Source organism: Simochromis diagramma, unplaced genomic scaffold (assembly GCF_900408965.1).
Source record: "Simochromis diagramma unplaced genomic scaffold, fSimDia1.1 OVJJ01000510.1, whole genome shotgun sequence".
Classification (NCBI taxonomy): Eukaryota; Metazoa; Chordata; class Actinopteri; order Cichliformes; family Cichlidae; genus Simochromis; species Simochromis diagramma.
Window position 1 is genome coordinate 1,353,092 of NW_024387326.1, and position 20,612 is coordinate 1,373,703.

At 42.0% G+C, this 20,612-nt stretch overlaps 1 protein-coding gene across 2 annotated transcripts; it reads left to right on the plus strand.

Moving 5' to 3' along the window:
- Positions 1–762: 762 nt before the first annotated feature.
- Positions 763–20,232, plus strand: LOC120717816 (sphingosine kinase 1-like). Of its 2 annotated transcripts, none has more exons than XM_040006071.1 (5): positions 763–1,434; positions 9,015–9,164; positions 13,465–13,559; positions 14,022–14,137; positions 15,104–20,232. In XM_040006071.1, exons 1-5 carry the CDS (start codon positions 1,008–1,010, stop codon positions 16,002–16,004), a joined length of 1,689 nt encoding a protein of 562 aa, XP_039862005.1. In that variant the 5' UTR covers positions 763–1,007; the 3' UTR covers positions 16,005–20,232. The 2 variants fall into 2 exon arrangements, with proteins under 2 accessions (XP_039862005.1, XP_039862006.1); XM_040006072.1 differs by having other exon boundaries at positions 1,323–3,077.
- The last annotated feature ends 380 nt before the right edge of the window (positions 20,233–20,612 follow it).

Here is a 20,612-nt window from a genome sequence, read left to right on the forward strand (position 1 = left end):
GTGCCACGTGACCGTGATTGGGTGTGGTTGAAAAGTTGTGTTTTTTTTTCATTGTTTCACGCTAAAAATGTGTAACAACCCAATTACCATCCATGGTTATTAATAATAATAACAACAACAATAATATTAATAAAGCTAAAAACTAGCTGGTGATATTGTGGTCCCCTACGGTTACTGTGTAAAACGAGGTCATGTGATCACATTGTCTAATGTTCTATAATTTTGAACTTTAAAACATTTAGTTGCTATTTATTGTCGCAGATTCTTATCAATAATACTAATAGAAATAAAGTAATAAATGATGTTTGGTTATAGATTTAGATGACCAGCAGTATAAAGCTGGTTAAATGAGCGAGTTACTCGTCATAAATAGTTTACTGGATGCTATACTTTTTCGTTTTAAATGCTGGACTTTTACTTGTAATAGAGTATTTCTATGGACTGTAGTATATGTTTACTTATTTTTTAATTTTACTTAAACACTTCTTTTACACATATACGCTTGTGCAGGGGCAATTTTCATGTAATAAACTATCAGAGCACAGGATCCTGACAAGTCTGTTTACTTCTGGTGTGTCATCCAAACATCTGTGACTTCATTCAAGCAGGAAAAAAATAAAATAAAACAAAATAGGAGACATCGCCTGTTGAATTTTAGACTGGAGTTTGTGAGTCAAATGACACGCAGTTAGCGTCTTAAAATGGACCTACTAGTTTTAAAACATTGTGTAAGACTTGGTGTGACTAGATAAAATCTGCTGCACAGATAAGGTGCAAAGTGTTTCATAAAGTCTGAGAAGGAGACGCGGTTGGGACGGTTCGTTCTGCGCTCTCCTCCAGCTCCATCACTGCCATTCCCCTTCCCAGTCACTAGGGAGAGACTCTGAACTAAGCAAGCTGCTGTTATTACGCTTAAAGGGTCCCACAGCAGGCTGGTAGAATCAGAATCTGCACCGCACCGCCATCCGCTCACCGGCCTCCGGGACGCATCGCACTCTCCGTCCGGGATGGAGAAAGACGCCTGTGATCCGGACCCATCCCGCCAGCGGAATGGGTTCGTGGGCGTGCTGTACGGGGAGTTCACCGACATGCTCAACGACAGGGTCCGCTACTCGGTGAGCTTGACGGAGAGCGCCCTGACCATTCAAAGAATCTCCTCTTCACCCGGCCGGACTAAGGTGGTTTTTAACTTGACCGACTGTGTTGGCTGTCGGGCGTACAGAGGGCCGGACAGCGCGGACGTCGGCGCTTACTTTACAGCCTATTTCTACCCGTTCAAGAGGCGCTGGATGAGCGCCGGAGTGACCCGGCAGAGAGTGGAGCAGTGCTTTCGGGTCGCACTGGTCCAGGACCCGCTCGCCAACCTCCAGGAGGCTGAGAGGTGGGCTCATGCCATCAGAGATGCTTCGGCGCGCCAGGCGCCCCGGAGAGACGGTGAGTAAACGCGCGGGTCACACGTGTGAAGCCTGAGATTCAACTTTATATTGTAAAATAAATAAATAAACTATATGTAGCAAAAAAAAAGAAAAAAAGGCGAACGCTGACAAATTTTATGTGCAGATGTTAAAGTATTCAGTGAGGTCAGGGGTGTGAGAAGGCCTTTCTGGCTCTCAGAAAGAGCCTCGTGCACAGATATCCAAAGCAGAGATCTCCAAGTCCCCGGAAAAAGAAAAAACAAACAAACAGGTTTGGCATAGAGGAAACACATTCCACTTGCTACTGTAACCTGTTCTACCTGCTGTGAACGGTTAGCAGTTAACTGCTGTCCCATTCATGCATGTAGCCCATGGTGGTGATTTTTGTTGGATATGAAGCTTCTTTTGAAAAACACACACGCATAAAAATGATCACTTAAGTAATTGGATTTTCAACTGATCTTCTGTCAGCAGAGGCTGTAGCTGCTGTTCATCCTTCCATATTCGCGCTCAGTAAATTCCCACTGAGAGTTTATTGTTGATGGGTGGAGGAAAAAAATCACATCAAAACAGCGTCTGTTTTTCACCCAGCTTTGCAGCAGCCTCGTCTAATTAGGCCTCGTCATGTCTCGCTCTGTTTAAAATGCAGACTGTCCTCAAGTTCCTTTTGTCTTCCGATCTCATTATCTCCTCTGTGCTCCAATCTGGTATACAACAACAGGATAATTAACGTGAATACTGTATGAGAAGAGTTTATGCGCCTAATTATCACTATCACTCATTTGGGAACTGATTGGTGATACTTGCTGAGGATGCAGGGCAGAACAGTTTTGGTCTCAAAACTGTGATTCTGAATCCTCTTTGTCGGTCCGGCAATATCTCTTCACACCAGAAATATGAAAAGAAGAAGCGGATATTTGAGTGAGCGGTGACTAATTTGGAATGTTGAAGTGTTAGGATATGTAATGAGATTGCCCTCCTGCAATAGCAGCCTCCAGGTGTACACAGCACACACACACACACACACACACACACACACACACACACACACAGAGAGAGAGAGAGACTGGAAGCTGTGATACTACAAATTGTGACATGATCTGATACCAATATAAATACAGGCCTGGTATTATCATACAATACTGATACCAATATTTTTGACCCATAAAGGCCGTTTGTGTTGGGCAGAGCAGTGTGTCATGATTCATGAGATGAATCATCATCAATTTGCAAATTCTGAAAACATTTATGATTTTTACCCCCCATTATTGTGAGTTAAGACAATACAATACACCTTTTAGCTTTTCATGTATTTTGAAACTGTTTTTTTTTTAAACCTAAGATGTATATGTGACTGTCTTTAAAGCACTTTTGGTCAGCTTTTGTTGGTTAAATGTTCTTTAGGCTATAAATAAAACTGACTTGGCAGTCAACAGAAAAAAAGTTTTTATTCCCCTGTTCAGTTCAATGGGCTGTATACTCAATTTAGAGGATGGAAACTAAATATCGATCCTATTACACTAGTATCAAACTAATACTGATACCAGCATTGGTATCGACACTCTCCATATTTGGATCGTTCCACCCACTTCTACTGTGTGATGAGGAACATCCAGCCTCCCTCTGCTTCTGAACTGTTTATTTGCGGCAGGCAGACAGATGGTAAGCTCAGAGGTAACTTGGTTGCTCACTGGACTCCGCATCAAAGTGCTCCAGCCTGGGAGCATTTCAGTTAGACATACTAATGAACCGGCTCAGGCCTCTAACAGTTTGTAGCCTTTTATTCCTAGCTTTCTTTCACTTGTCTCCTTCTTTTGAACGCAGCATCTCACGCGATGATGTGATCATATCATTAATTCTTAAGCTTGTTTTAGCGTTCCAGGTCCGGTCGAGCTAATAAAAGAGCATTTAACGGAATATATTATGTGCTTTAAGTGAGTAATGTTGTACTAATGATGTTGCAGAATTGCTGCTTGTCACAGAGGAAGCAGGGGAAGTCAGAGTGACTCACTAATCCCCAATAGTGTATTTACCCCCTGAGTTAATTGCATGCCATCTCATCTGGGATTGCAGATGGAAAGGTTGGATTAAAAGTGCAACCACTGCACAAGATTGGTATTTAGGCAGGGAGTTATCACGGTGACACACTTACACTCAGATATAAAGTGATTTAAACGTGTAATCTAATCTATGAAGGTGTAGTTTACAGTGAGGCTGGAACTCTGCTAATTTAGCTAGTGTTCTGATGTCTATCACAGTGGTAGCGTCGCAGGGATTTTATCCTCACTGTGGGTTCACTGGAATGAATGCGCTGTAAATAATGAAGAGCACACACTATGATACAGTCCTGCTGCTTAGAAGATCCGCTGGGAGATTGCATGCGAAAGAATGAGATGATAGTTACTTGATTTGACTTATCTTACAAGCGCCTGCTTTTTTGTTGGCTACTAGCCGTATCCTTTTTTGGCTCTTCGGATATCTGATAGAAGGCAGATTGTAAATTCCACATTTCTTTTTACATGACATGTTTCCTTCTTTCCTTCCTGCTACACTGGTACATCATCAATGAGGATTTGTCTTGAGTTACTCCAGAAAAAAGTGGGGCCGCACTTTTTAAAATCTGCAAATAAGCTTCTCCAGTGGTGATGTGAGTGTGATCCTGGCACCCACTGTGTCTGCTATTTAAGATGAAGAGTGCAAAAGAGAAGGAGAAGAGGGTAGGAGCTACGAGTAGTGGTGTGCCATACTGCAAATGTTGGTATCAACCCTATACCAAATAAATACAGGGACTGCTGATACCGATACAATACTTTCACCGTATAAAGGCAGCTTATGTAGGTGTGTCATGACTTTTAAGATCATCATCACTTTGCAGATTCTGAACTGATTTTAATGACCTAATTTGACCTAATGACCTAATATTGAATTTACTTTGGGTCAGCCTCTGTGGTTTAAATGTGCTATGGACTAGAAATAAAATAGGCGTGACAGTCAGCAGAAAAAGGTTCAGGTATTTTTCAAAGTAGGTATATTATTTAATTAAAAAAAACAAGACTATTTAACACAATTCAGTCAGCTTAGAAATGACGTATCGACTCTGTTGCACTAGTATTGTTCCAATATCGATACCAGCACACTAGTATCAGTATTTGGATTGATCCGCCCACCTCTAGTGCTCTGCTCCCTCAAAAGCAACTGTTTACTAGAAGCTTTGGGGTCAGGTGTGCCTGTCATTGTGTGATCTCCCATGGGGCCCTCCACTGAAGCAGTCATGTCTTCCTCATTGAAGGAGTCGAGAGCTAAAAATGCGTCACGAGAAGACCTCTCACCCCGGCCGGCATCTCGGTCCCCCTGGAGCTTCTGTCTTCTGCTCTGTGACACATGGCTGTGATGGGCTGTCAGCCGCTGCCACAGCGGGCTCTGGTGTTTGTACTCTCCGGACGTCTTCTCCTCCTCTCCAGCAAACACTCGCCCAACCTTGGAATGCAGTGTGTGTATGTGTGTGTGTGTTGGCAGATGCTTCTTTGCTGCCTGAATTTAGTGCTGCTCCTGAACAGGAATGCTCTCAGTAAATAACCCACATATTTGTTTCTGTTCCAGGAGTTTTCATTCAATGTTTTCATGTTTTAACAAATCCCACCTGTGCTGCCGCTTGTGAAACTTAGAAGCACATTTCGTCTTTATTTAGATTTTTTTTTTCCTGTATAGACGTACACCTTTTTGGAAATGAGGTGGCAGATTCTCTCTGTCAGCTCGACACTTGTTAGTTCTGACACACTGTCATTTCCCGTCTGCCTGTTACCTCGCTGCCGGTGTGTGTTTACCCACTCGTATCTGTGAAATGCACACCCTGAAGATTTTGTGGCAGGATGATGCCTGCAGGTATCTGACTTCACATCCCAGACAGACTTCACATTCACATTCATGTAACCCCTATAAGTCCCTGTCATATGCACAGGTGACACAGAGGTCAGGGAAGTAGAAATGTCTGGGAAGTTGTCGTTTTCAGAAATCTTCTTCAATGTGGCCTGTATGTACTGTTTGGGTATGCCTACTTAAATCAGCCTCATTTTATGAGCAATTTCCCAACGTATACCATGCAAATCTTCTGAATTTAGAGTATAAATTTCACCAGCAGTACTTACTAAAATATGAAAACAGCAGAGCACATGATTACTGATATGCAGTTTTTAAGGAAAGAAGAAGATTACAAAATTAATGAGCTATTCTACAAAACAGGAGTAGGAGTAGTTACCATTACTGCTGATAATACTGCTTATAAGTGCTGCTGTGCAACATGGGTTCAATGAGATAACATCAAAACACAGAAAGAGAAAAAAAATCTATTTTTTTTTTCATTTTAATATGATAAGCTGCATGTGCATATTTCTTTAGTCTGAAAAAGTGGAGCAGCAGTTTTCTGGGTGAAAATTTTGTTGATGCCAGATGTCGAAGGAGAATGGTCAGACTGCTTTGAGGTCTGAGGGAGGCACCCGTGCCTCAAATTAGCATTTTTTACAACCAGAATATGCACAAGAGCATCTCTGAATGCAGAACTGAACCTTCAAGCAGAAGGGCTACAGCAAAACAGAAGACCAGATCAGGTGCCACTATTATTAGCTGAGAGAAAACTGAGGCTACAGTTTGCATGGGCTCACTAAAATTGGAAAAGAGAAGATTGGAACAATTTTCGCCTGGTCTGATGAATCTTGATTTTGATTTGCGATATTCAGATGGTAGGGTTTGAATATGGTGAAAGCATGGATCCATCCTGGCTTGTATCAACCGTTCAGGCTGGTGCTGGTGGTGTGATGGTGTTGGGGATATTTTCTTGGCACACTTTGGGCACCTTAGTACTTATTGAGAATTGTTTAAAATACCACAGTCTACCTAAACATGCCCACCACATTTCAGCCACGTTAGCAGCCTGTGACTCTCAAAATTGCAATTCTGTCATATCACTGTCACATATGCAAGAACCACATATGCATCTTGCACGCATCATTGTAGATGCTAAACACTTTGGCATTATTATTGCAGATGTATTAATGTGCTGATGATAACATTTAGCTTAAAAAACCTCCAGCTTGGCTCTTTATTAGCTACATTAGGTTATGTTATCTCAATGCTTGCAGTGATTCTCAATTAGAACGCATTCATGAAGATCTGAGAAAATCCCTGCTGTAAATTAATGCAGCATAGTTGATAAGTATTCCCTTGCACGACAAGTGGATTTGTTTCAAAGTAAAGCTACACAGGCTAGAATGAGTTAGGTGGGGGACTGAACACTGTTTCTTTTTTTTGTTGCATTATTCTATTTGAATCACTGACAAAAACTCACAGGTGTAATAAGCATAGTTCAGGATGAGCACATCTTCTGCTTTATGTGTCATATATCCCAGTGTGAAAAATGCTAAAGGTGTTTGCTTTAACAAACAAGAATGCCTGTGTTGGGTTTGACCCTTTTCAAGGGTGTCTGTAGGTATTAAATGGGATGGTTTTCAGCCCTGCAGACTTGAGGGCAAAAACCCAATTTGAAAGCCCTTTCACTATCAGCAGCCATTTTCCACTGTATTCTGGGAGTATAGATAGGACCTTTGTGTCTGGATGCCACATTGTGCTCAGATTCAAGTAAACAACAATGCTAACCCTGTGTGACTGAATGGAGGCACAGTTTGGCATGCACCTGTGTTTTTGCCCTCTCACCTTATTCTTTTTGGCGGGTTCACACCTCTTTCTCTGAGATATTTTCGTACCGTCACTGTTTCCTGTCATCACAGGCCATATAAAGTAGAGGATGGCAGTAGCACAGACAGGTCACAGACCTGGAAATTGAGGTTATAAACTATCAAGAGGACAAATACCCTGACAGCTCAGCCAGAGCCGACAGATAGTGAGTCAAAACAAAGACGGCAAAAGCATTTGCTCTGTCAGTTCTAAGGTTAAAAACGACAGCTGAAATTACTAAATGATGAGGATCTTTTTTTTTTCTTTTTTTTTTTACATCTGTCACATTTTATGATTCTGCGCAACTTTGCTTGTCCGATACCTAAGGCAGCATCATCTGCAGCCATGTATTTATGGCAGAAATCAATACCGGTTCTGCTCTCCGTGCCCCAAAATGGGATGATGTTTTTGTCCTTTCTGATTCATTTGATATGGTCTCTGGCGAGTCTGTGTGTGCTCTATAGGTCAAGAGCGTCTGCTGCAAAATCCAACTCCAGTGGGGGAAACTACTCTGTAAAAGCTGCAAATCCTTTTAGTTGCAACCAACAAGTATTTTACAATTAAATCTGCAGTAAGCAGAAATCTTTTCCAGATTTCTGCCTACTGCAGATTTAAAATTAGACAGCTCTCCTCCCGCAGCTCTCTGTTTTAAGCCCCCCAAACAAACGAGCATGGGCTAAAAATAATTAGCTGCCCTGGGATTTAAACCCCACTCTCACTGGTGAATGTCATTTACTTAACCCATTACGCTACCACATCTCCTGCGCTCTTTCTCTACATTTCACTTTCAGTTTTTCTGCAACTTTATATTGTTCCTTTAATAAGCTTGCAGAAGTCTAGTTCCCTCTCAGAACTTTCAGATTAGAATATGATGAAAAGTTGTAGTTAAGATATTGCAAAGTCCTGTAGTAACCCTTACTACGATCATTACTTTACATTTCGCAGTTGGTTTTTGGCATCAGGAGCAATGTGGGGAATCATTGTCTGTCTACAGGATGCACTGTCATGTGGACAATCTACTATAACTTCATCATTATTCTACTTCTGACAGTGGTTATTTTGGGGAAAAGGATGTTGAAGATGGAGCTGCCAAGCAAGCAGCGTTAATTTTTAATTATAGTTATTGTCAGGGACTTTTTTCAATCAGAACTAGAGGCGGGACAAGGTTGGAAGTGATCCAATCACAATCTTGTGAAGGTTAAATGTACACATTTGATGTGAAGTGGTACAGCTATATTGTTTTTTTCTTTTTCTTTTTTTACCAATAAGCAGTGGTGTGCAGTTTTTTTTTTACCAAGTAAATACAGGGCAAGTGTTGCCAATACCAATACAGGTGCTGATACTTTTAATTTGTAAAGGCAGCTTATGTAGGGGAGAGCACTGTGTCACGATTTAATCAACATCAATGTGCCAAATCTGACCAAGTATACCAATGCTGATACTGGTATTTGACAGCTAGCATCCACAGTGCACATGTGCCCTTGAGTAAAAAGGCAGAGTCCCTAAAAACCTCAGGAAAATGGATATTCTCATTCCATTAATCTGTCTTCTCTTGAAAGACACAAGCAACAGGAGGATTTCCCTCATGGGGACGACAACATGTCACGAGTTGCTAATAATACATGGTGAGATCCCGAATGAGAAGCATCTGTAAGCCCTCTCTCTTTGAAGAAAGTAGCATGTCACATTAAAATGAAGCGTTGTCAGCCTGAATGCTCTCACGGCCCGTGCCTTTACTGCCTCATCCTTCTTTTTTTTTTGTGCCAAAGAGACCCTGAGGGAAAAGGCTGCCCTTATACATTCTTTAAAAATCCTACTCCTTCATCTCTGTCCTCGCCTTCACTCACATCCACCTTCCTCTGCCTCTCTCAGGTGTGGCGTATATGGAGGTGCGTCGGCCTTGCAGAATCATGATACTGGTGAATCCTCAAAGCGGGCGCGGACAGGCTCTCCAGCTTTTCACCGGCCACATACAGGGCATGCTCACGGAGGCCTCTGTTCCCTACACACTTGTCATCACAGGTCAGTGGAGTTCACGCACTCGTAAATATGTTTTCCCTGTGCGGTCGGCTGGCAATGTTCTCAAGGTCACCTCCATATGAAAATATCAGATTGAAGTCTAACCCCACCGTGGACGATCATTTAAAGAACTAGGTCATCCTGCCAATTACACACACACGCACATAAGTTGACATAACTGCACTCTAAAACAACTTTTAATCTCTGCAGGAATTATGCATTGCCTGTGTGATCACAAATTTACAAACCACATGTTCAAACACGAGTATGAGCAGGCACTCAGGCACATGTGCAGTGATACGCATTTAATATCTCTCTCAAGCTGCTCCATATTCCATATGAATTGCTTATGCTTTTTGTGAATTCAAACAGTGTTGCGTTGGTTGCTGTCATCAGAGGCTTTAAGCTCAAAGTGACCTCCCTCGGGATACCAATAAGCTGATAAAGAAATATAAAAAGGCTTTAATACCCAAACATATGGAATAAAATATAAGCACATAGACTCATTTACCCTCCTGCCTTTAACTTTAACTATACAAAGTTTGATAAAGCCTTTATAAGCCTATGTCAACCACTGGTTTATAAAATCATGTTCTAAAGCCTCAAGTCGCTATCATGTGTTTACCAGCCAAGCTAGCAACCTTGGCAGCAACCTGCATTCATATATTTCGTTTGTACGTTGCATAGATGACTCAACAAAAAACTGTTTTTCAGGGCTTTCATTGCAGCCAGTGGATATGTGGGACAATCCTACCCACTCCATCCATTAATCCTTTACATTGAAGATCAAATAAATCATCAGCATATACAGTTAAGACTGCATTTTATAAATTACATTCATTCTTTGATTTCAGCAGAAAGCTCCCAGTGGCAATAATGTTGTTCCTTACTACAGACTCTCCTTTTTCATATGTATGTCAGTGTTTATACGGACTGCTATTTCAGTGCCTTGAATTAACTGAGTTGAAGCTCAGCAGAGAGCTACTGGCTACAACTGTGTCAGAACCGATATTTCATGTACCTAATAATGCATAATTTAAGCCTTCATCAAATTTTGGTTAAGGAAAAGAAGAAGTCATCTCCTGTACCACTTTACACAAAGTTATAGAGAGAAAAATATTTTTTATACCAGCTTGTCTTTACTTCAGTCATAACATTGGCCAATTTAATGGGAGTCTACCACTTGTGCCAGCCTCTTGAACAGGGGTAGGCAACTCGAGTGCCAGTGGCCTGCAGGTTTTAGATGAGTCCTTGATCGACACTGCTAATTTGATGTCTAAATGACCTCTTCAACATGTCTTGAAGTTCTCCAGAGGCCTGGTAATGAACTAATCATCTGATTCAGGTGTGCTGACCCAGGGTGATATCTAAAACCTGCAGGACACCGGCACTCGAGGCCTGGAGTTCGACACCCCTGCGCTAGAAGTGAACTTCTCATTAGCGATCGTGATTGACTACAATTATGTGTTTGATAACACTAATTGGATTGATCAAATCTCAGAACAACCCTGAAAAGTCCATTGAACTCATTGAAGAACTAAGAAAGAAGACTGTAGATTTTAAAAAGTTGGGAAGGTCTCTTGGAGCCATTTCTAAACGACTGCAGATTTCAAGATCCTAATTTCAAACAAATGGATAGGAACAACCCAGTAACCACCTAGGATTAAATCTGCCATGAACTGGGAACTGCTGGAACACCAGTGTCACTGTCCACATTGCCATGGACTGAGAGAGTGCCAACTAAGAATGAAGCCCCTGCTCCAAAGTTGACATGTTCAAGTTCCGATGAAACCTGCAGCTGTTTACATGGACAAGCCTAATGGCTTCAGGAGAAAAGTTTTATGGTCAGATGAGGCAAAAAATTGAGCTGTTTGGCCACAACAAGAGGCGTGTTAGGAGAAATAAAGACAAGGATTTCAAAGCTAAGAACAGTGGTAATTTTAGCATCAGGTTTTGGGGCTGATTTGCTGCCAGTGGTACCAGTACATTTCACAGCGTGGATGGAAACATGAAGAAGGAGGGCTACCTCCAAATTCTTCAACTTCACCTCAGATCAGCAGCTAGATGTGTGAAAATTGGACACAGCTGTGTGTTCCAGCAAGACAATGATCCCAAACACACAAACTGGTTTTGGAATGGATAAAGGAGGCTAACATCTTCAGGCTTGTGAACTACGCAAAAGCTGAGTCCATGCCAGGTAACCAACCAATTTAAATGAACTCAACCAGTTCTACCAAGAAGAGTGGTCAAATGTCCTGCCAGAATTATGCCTGACGTTTGTTGCTGGCTAACAAATCATTTGGTAGAGGTGTAATTTGCTAAGGGACATTTAACCAAATAGTGGGGATGTATGTATACATCTGGGCAAGAATGCATACTTTTGACCCTGTATAGATACAAGAAAATCCTAAATAACTTCCAACTTTTGCTCCTAATTCATGCTTTTTAAACTCGCCAAAGATGTATGTAGGTTTCAGTTATTGTGCAAATGTACTGTTTATAAGGTTGGGGCAACCTGCAGTCAGCTGAGACTGAAGAAGTCACTTGGATGAGTGACGAAATGTTTCTCCCATTGAAAACGCTACGTCCAGATGAACAGAATGAACCTTTTGGGATATGCTGTAAAATCATTCCACGCTGGAAAAAGAACAGTTCAAAGAAATCATTAAAAGCCCCAAATTATCATTACATTCGTGCCCATGATTAGTGTGTGTGAACTTCTCACCACAACTGTAAAAGCACTGTCTTCTTATTCAGTCCTGGAGGTTACCACTTGCCTCCAGCCAAACCCTGCTTGACAGAATCAACAGAAGCAGCTGTTGCTTCTAGCATCAGCTTGGTAGCGTGTAGCTCAATGTGAGATGAACCACAACAGCAAATTCAAAAAATAACAGGACAGGCTCTGTGTTTGTTTATTTGAGAGAGGCTGCTGATGTGTACTCATTATACAGACCTCTGGGATTCAAAGGAAGGCTGGCAGCTGGGTGGTGATGTAAACAGACAAACAACAATAACTAATGTTAAACAGAAATAAGGTGGGGGTAGGGAACACTAAAGGGCTTCTTTGGTCTGATACAGATTAACTGGCATAAACCATTTACTGGGACAGGTCCTTGATGACTGTATCACACTGCCTTAGCCTGAGGAAGGACAAGTACCAGTGGAGGCACCTCTTGTGTCAGCATGTACCTTTTACATACTGTATGAAGTGCACCAAGTTTAATCTTTACCCAGCTTAACCTCAGAAGGAGGCACACGAAGGTGACACAACTTGGGAACAGCTGTATTTAAAGTGGAATTTACTGAGGATTTTAAACATTTTAAACAGAGCAAAATCTTTGTTAGTCGTGTGCAGATGGTGGAAAAATCAACAGCCAGCGTGCCAGGTGAAAACTTTGTGGCACCTCTGCCATCAGGTTTAAGGCTGTATGCGTGACAGCGACCTCTTGAATAAGGAAGTGGCTAGGAAGTAAAGCATCAACTCCCTCGGCGGGCTCAAGTTGCTGAGTCAGCTGTGCAGTGCAGTTACTCCCTCTGCTTCGGTCTGTCAACACAGCGCTGCATCAGTGCCTCGAGCCTCCCCAGCAAACAGCAAACAAACAGCAGCAACATGGGGAGCACCGCTGGGGAAAGGGAGACCCAAGAGACTTTCCAGGCATGGGGGTTGTGGGGAAGACAGGTAAAAATTGAGCAAAGTGAAAAGAAAAGACGATGCCACTGTTTTTATTTCAATAGATCAGAAAACAGTATTTCAACCATGATGTGAGCGTATCAGTGTTTGTTAATTTCATATCTGCCGTCCTCTTTTACCATGCACGACTTCACTGCGGAGTGTCGGCCGGCGGGACGGTAGAATTTGATGCTGACAGGATGAGCCCCCTGCAGAGGGACCTACTCAACGATGCTGCCAATAAAACTAGGCTTAACAAATAGCTCACTGCTCCTCCAGCGCATTAACCAACATTCATGCATGCGCGCGCGCACACACACACACACACACACACACACACACACACACACATTCAGATATTTGTCAGTCACAGATGTTTGCTGGCTGGCTAAAGCTGCCTTGGAGCTGTTGAATAGCCACTGGATGGGCTAATGTGATATGTCTGCCCTGATAAGGGGAAATTGAATCTCTTTTCTGCCTAATCTCCCTGATCCTACCCCAAAGGCTGGCGATAAAGGGGAGCATATTTCTTTCACTGACCTTGCCCTTGTTTTTATGTCTTTGCTACGTCCTGCATTTCACCGCACTTTCTGCTTCGTGTTTTACTTCTCGATCTCCTCTCGTGTCTTCCAGAGCATCAGAACCACGCTCGGGAGCTGGTGAGAAAGGCGGACCTGTCGCAGTGGGATGCACTGGTCATCATGTCTGGAGATGGGCTGCTGTTTGAGGTGCTTTAACTTTACTTGGCAAGCACAAACAAGTGCTAATCAGCTGCGGATGAAAATCATACAAACTCTTACAACCCTGCTCTATTCTCAGGAACTTCTTAGAATAGGACTATAAAAATTTAATTTGTTCTCAATCTTGACAAAAGAGCTCAGGTGATGTGAGTCTGGCACCAGATAAATAAAAGCCTTAATTTTTTTCTGTGGATGTTTTTCAAGCTATGATGTAGAATATAAGTAATGTCAAGGTTTTTCTTTCTTTTTTCTTTTTTGCTTTTGATTCTCTGATTCTATAAATCTTCCACCGTGGTACCTTCATGTTTCCTGGAAGCACTACACTTAACACAGAACAGCTGTAACTATGAGAGAAACACTTTTTATCAGAACTTGCAGTCTTCCACAGTCACTACTTTCTATTTAGAACCACAGTCTGATTCTGTTCTTCTATTTTTCTTGCTTATTCAGGTGATAAATGGTCTTATGGACCGAGAGGACTGGCAAGAGGCCATTCAGATCCCTCTGGGTATTCTACCAGGTGGCTCCGGCAATGCCCTGGCTGCATCCGTCCACCACTACTCACAGTGAGTTGATCCATTAATGAGTCATTTAAATGCATGGGCTAACAGTCCAAAAGATAAACCTTCCTTAGCTTTGGAAAAAAAAAGACGATTTATCTCATGCTTGTGTAATTATGCCAAAGGCTGACTGGGCACATCATTTCCTCAGGAGAGAAACGAGACTTTCAACTGCTTTGCTGTGCGGCAAGGTCATTTCAGGTTCCTCCAACTCTCAAAGGAATGATGTAATGGGTTTAAAAACTGGCACATTATGAGTGATTATAGTCCAGAGTGCAGCTGGGGAACATGTTGACCCAGCACATGTTCAAGGTGTCATCTCCATCTGCTGGTTGGTTGTTAGCACAACATCAAAGGGGCGAACAGAAATATACACTAATGAGTCAAAACATTATGGCCACCTCTGACTAACAAGCTGTTGGGCCTTCAGTGCAGCTCTGACCTGCTGAGTCATGGACTTATAACAAGATCTGAAGGTCTGTAGGTGTAGCACTGAATCTTTGAAGATCCAAAGTTTTGAGATCAGACTTGATCAATGACACCCTCCAAGACCAAACTGCCAGTTCAGTAGTTAAATGTTGTTCAGTAGCATGCTGTTGCTACAGTAATACCAGCATTATGTGCAGCAGTGAGTTCATTTAATTCATTATGTGTCTATTTGTGAGCATTTGTAGTGCTTTAGCTCATTCACACATTTGTCACCCCAGTTTTTGGGGTTCTGTGTTTTTAATGTTAGTTTATTTTTAATGGAGAGAAAGAGAATATCAACCTTGCCTGAGGACATGGTGGTTGATATTCTGTCTCTTTCTATTAAAATGAAACTACCATAAAAGTTAGAGACTTTTCATTTCTTTGGCAGTGAGTAAACTTACAAATTTAACAGGGGTTCAAATAATTTTTCACCCCACTGTAGTCCCATGTAGTAGTTGTGAAATTGAGGCTTACCTCATGATCTCTTAAACAACTTTTCAGGTCACCTCCAGCATGGAATGAGGAGCTTCTGTTGAGCTGTGGTTTCATGCTGTGCAAAGGCCTGGTTGGCCCTCTGGACCTGGTGTCTGTCCACCTAGCCTCTAAACAGCGCCTCTTCTCGTTCCTCTCACTGGCCTGGGGCTTTGTGGCAGATGTCGATATTGAGAGCGAGAAGTACCGCCACGTCGGAGCTATCCGGTTCCTTATGGGCACCCTGGTACGTCTGGCCTCACTCCGAGTGTATCAGGGCAGATTAGCATACCTTCCTGTGAAGGAAGCACCAAAACTTTCAAAAGGGAGCTTCACAACAAACCACCCACCCTCCACACCTCAGCACCCCTCACTCTGTTCTTCACTTCCTTGTCAGTTTATCCCCAACACTTCGCCAAACCCGAGCTCTCGCCATGGCACGAACTCAAACCACAACACTAGAACCAACTCTTCCAACAACGCCATCACCACCAAGAGGCCTCAGATCGAGAGTGACACCAAGACAAGAGCCCCTGTAGACTCTCTGCTCCCTGACCTGGAGCAACCTGTCCCAGACACGTGGACAGTAGTCAAGGAGGAAGACTTTGTCTTGGTGCTGGCTATTTACCAGTCCCACCTGGCTGAGGACCTGTGGACAGTCCCTGGTGCAATGGCAGATGATGGTCTGATCCATCTGTTCTACGTGACAGCAGGAATCTCCCGGCCTGCCCTTTTGCGTCTCTTCCTTGCCATGGAGAAAGGTGGCCACTTGGCATGTGGCTGCCCCCACCTGGTGTATGAGAAGGTGAAGGCTCTGCGACTAGAGCCCATAACTCCACAAGGCATGATCACCGTGGACGGAGAGGTGGTGGAGTACGGGCCGGTGCAGGCTCAGATCCACCCCGGAATAGCTAGACTCATGCGTGGATGAATTTGGAGCATCACAACCTTTTCCTGGCTGTAGAGCTTTCTAGATTGGCCTTTTATACTCAGTGTCAATTTCTTGATCTCTGCTGGGTTTTTTGTTTTTAATTATTTTATGTTTTTTCAGAAGTGCCAAAGACATTTTATCAGCCTCTGTAAATTTCTCTATTTTTCTACTGAAACAACTTGTCCTATTTTTATGGATCTCCGTCCCCTCTTTCTCCAAATGTTTGATTCAGGGTCAAAGCCATGGATGGTTGGTCTTGCTGCTGGCTGGTCCAGGCTTAGGGAAATACGGAGGGATTATGTGTCTGTGTGAGTATGTGTGTGTGAGTGCATAAGAGAGAGAAATCTTTATGTATGTTTGTGTGTGAGATCGTGCATGAGAAGCTTTAGCGGTGCGCTGGCGGAGGAGTGCATTGTGCTCTCTGCTGTCAGACCTCATAAGCATGGAACACGTGAAGAGAAGCACATTTCCCCTTCCTGGGAGACTCCTGGAAAAAAAAAAATCAAACACACCGCTTGTACCCAGTGTACCACACCAGACCAATAATCTAACTCCTGGGCATCGCCTCCCTCTCAGCTTCATAGAGAGGAGATTTCTTAAAGAGGAAATGTAAATCTACCAAGGATTTCGCATTAACGGAGCTTTAATCTTTGATTAATGTATGTTAAAAAAAAGCAACAACGAGATCTTGTCACATTAAGCTTTATCACTCTATGATGCCCACTCCATTTTCTTGAGCGTGGAAGCATTCATCAGCTGACAATGCATGAAGTGCTGGCAAGGTAGACAGAAAACCGGCCACCTGAGGTTACACCTCCACTGCTGGCCGCTCCTTTTCCTCTCCTCCTGTTCCATCTACAACCACCATGGATCTGCCTCTGCTCGCACGCAGATACACACTCTCACTTTCTTTCCCCCTTCCCCCTCCTCCTATGCACACACACACACACACACACACACACACAGATACACACGTACCCTTACATCTCTGCAGCACTTAGCGAGGGGGAGGTGCATGGTCTGCCGCTGTGCATATGATCCCTACTCCTCTTGCCGTCTTAAGATTGTACTCATTCTCTCCCTCCCTCTGTTAACGAGCCATCAGCACCTAATGTGTCCTTAATATGAGGCTTTACATCTGTAAAACCATGCTCAATAGAGAGCCTCTCTTTTTTTTAATCATATGAAAGCTTTTAGGTGGGCTTCAAACACATATTAGACTGGTTGAAACACACTTAAATGGAGGAAGTAGGATTTCATTTAGAGTCTGTCAGCATTGAATATTGAGAGGCGTGCAATCAATGTGAGCAAAAGCTCTGCTCAGCTGTGTGGCCTTTCCTCTGGCTGTCAACGCAGCTGTGATGAGCATTAGTGTGCTGGACAACTGCAAATGTTAGCATTATTATCCGTGCCCTCTCCACACACACACACTAGTTTAAATTATAAAAAATAATCGTGTTAACAGAGCAAAAGAAAAGATAAATGCAGATGCATCTGCTAAAAAGAAAATCACATGTAATGCTGAAGGTGAAAATATGTAATGTCGACAGGCAGGTAGAGATCAAAATTCTGAAGATCAGCTGCTTCAAGGTTTTGATGAATACATCACTGTCATCAGTGAAATACAGTCAGTGTGATGAGCTGAATTCGCACACCAGTTTCTGCTGCTTCTGGGGGTTCCATGAGTGATGGACCCTTTTTCTTTCTTAGAGTCGTAATGAAAATTATTGGGCAATGGCAGCCGGCCACCTGGACACTGGCTGAGACTGCTACTATTAGTTACACTGGGGTGGCCCAGAAACTTACGTCTCCATTTATTTTTCTGATAACACACATGCAGAAGTGCACCACCAGGAAACAACAGCTGCTGAGAAATGCTTCAAAAAGAAAAAGCATATTTTTTTTTAGTTCACTCTGTTCAGTAATAGACACAGTAATAGTAGACACATATAGTTCCTAAATAGGCCACCCCTGGCCACCACTTGGCTCCACCCCTGCAGTATATCATAGGCTGGATACCAGACAAAATGGTGCCTCATATGTTTGGATGAAAGCTGCACAGTGGTAATTACACTGGGAAAAATGAAATAAATAATTGCACGAGGGACTCAGGTGCTCTGCACATGCTCCATACCTCATAAAAACATACAGCTCTTCAAAATTTCCTAAATCGTATTAAATTGAGCACATCAAATCCAGAAAACAAAATCAGCTCATGAGATGTTTATATTGGATCGTATTTTAATGATTGCTTATGAAGAGGGTAAAAACAATTCTTTAGTCCAGCCATCCTCTGTGTACATCACGTGATAAACACAGAGGATGGCTGATTTATTTATATAGTTTAGATGGATTATTTAGGACATCAAAATCCAACTGAATAATGTTTAAATACAAGTTAAATGTATCTTTAAAAACAACCTAGACATTTGAAACAAAACACAAAAACAAATGAATTATTAATTTATTGCTGCTGTTATCTGTTTTATGATAAATCCTATAAGTAAATAACAGTTTAAAATATAGCGGGTGAGGAAGATAATATATGAGAATTATAGGACACTGCAGAAAAGGAGACAAACCTCTCTCCCTAATAATACTTTTACAGTCCTTTAATGAACTGCAATATACTTGAAGTTGACCTGACTCAATATGCATATTTTTGGTTTCCATCTTCACTGCAGTGCCGATTTTTTTCCTAATACTTGATTTTCCGTGCGTTCCAACTCATACCTGACATGCTGTACCTTCTACCCTTGCTGTGTCCTCAGCGATGCTATTCAGGTGCTTTGAATGCATTGTCACGCTCTCAAGGGTGCACTCCTGACATTGCTGTCGCCCGCCTGCACTGTTCATTATTAAATGTACATCTCATAAGGGTAGAGATGACCTATGCAAATGCCTTGTCATGGCTGCAGATAGTTGGAGTGAGGGTTCCCTCTGCTGGACCATCACTGAACATCGAGTGAAGGTTTTATCTGTGATAGTTTCTTCTTACATTATTCAATGCAATCTACTGAAACTACCACCTGCTTCCTGCTTTTTTAGATTTACCGTACAGTGATGATTATCGTAGGCGGAGCTCAGCTGCAGAAGATATTGCATTCTTTGTTGTTATTAAAACCGAACATCCAGCTTATTGTAATGAAATATTGGGGAAACTTTTTGATACTTCCATTGAAGCACAGCTGCAAATAATAGCTCATCTCAGTGTAGGGTTTTGGCACACTGCTGTTAATCTACGGTACTATACTGTTGACTTGTTGTTCTCCGTTGGCTGCTTGAATGTAACAGCAACGTTTTTTTTCTCTATGTCAACAATGTTACAGCATTTTACAAATGATTTATGAAAAGTGAGACTATGAACTGATATTATACAAACCAATGATGTTTTTTTTCTGTTCCTGTAAGAATCTGAATATGTTATCCTTTCTGTATCATGTACACTGTACTTAAGAAATTGTCAGTTTGTGTTTCTGTCAGTGCGTCATCCTGCCAAAACGTGGTCCTAGAGAGACTCACAGCAGGAACTACTACGCAGATAGATTTGAGTAGGTGTTTGTCTCTCTGTGGACAGATTGTGTCACCATTCAAGAAGTCAGGACATTTGTAAAGACAGGTCTGGTCCAAGGAAGCATTCGTGTCATGGCTGGAGTGATACACTCACAAGAAAACATCTGGTACATGTGTTATTTGTTTTATGTGATGTTATAAAGTGCTAAATAAGCTTTTAGTGCAGAACATCAATGGTTTAGTGCATTTGAATGTGTTATACTATTTGTGTCTATAAATAAAAAATGAAAAAAATATCTATACATGTGGCACAGTTTTGTAAATTGTGCCAATTAAAGAGCTTTTTATGTAAAATTAAGTAAAAGGAAAGACGTTTCTCTAGAAAGTGCCTTAGTCTTAAGCCAAGACAGCAGTTAGGTGGTGCACTGAAAAAATAAATAAATACATGAGAAAACAAACTGTTTACCATGTGAAATCACAGTTTAGCTTTATGAAAAACAGATTTTTTCTTTCTTTTCACATATGTCAGTGTTATACTGAGGCTCTGATCTGCACAGGTTACAATACAATCACAAAGAGTGCAAGTGAAGCGCTTTGACTGACTGTAAATGTTTAATAATGACATATAAGGGTGTTATTACGTCTATTCAACTGGCTGATGACAACCAGGCATTTATCATCTCCTTTTATTTTGTTATGAACTTCTTTAAAAAAAAAAAAAAGACCAATAAACACATTCATATACAAAAAATGCTTTATGTGTTGTTCTCTGATTCATTGAAAAGGTGTCAGGGCTGAGCAGCCGGTGTGTTTGCGGTGTGGACCCAAAAAGCAGACAGGAGAGCGATGGAACAGAAGTTTGAAAGCCGAGCCGTTTATTTGGCTGAAAAAACATGAGCACAAAACAAGGTAAAGCATACAGGGGTGTAAACTAAAACTAGAACCCAAACTGGCAAAACCTAGACTATCACAACTGTGACAAAGTCACATGAACATGATTCTGAGCAGGAGCATGTGAGAAACTATGATGAGAAAAACATGAACATGACCATGACCTGAACAGAATTATGAAATACTTTAAAACAGACGCACTGA

Bases quoted from the DNA above. Each gene is read 5' to 3' on its own strand.
- LOC120717816 (XM_040006071.1), top strand. From the start codon at position 1,008: ATGGAGAAAGACGCCTGTGATCCGGACCCATCCCGCCAGCGGAATGGG. The intron at 1,435-9,014 runs GTGAGTAAACGC...TGCCTCTCTCAG, and splicing joins CCAGGCGCCCCGGAGAGACG to GTGTGGCGTATATGGAGGTG. The intron at 9,165-13,464 runs GTCAGTGGAGTT...CGTGTCTTCCAG, and splicing joins CTACACACTTGTCATCACAG to AGCATCAGAACCACGCTCGG.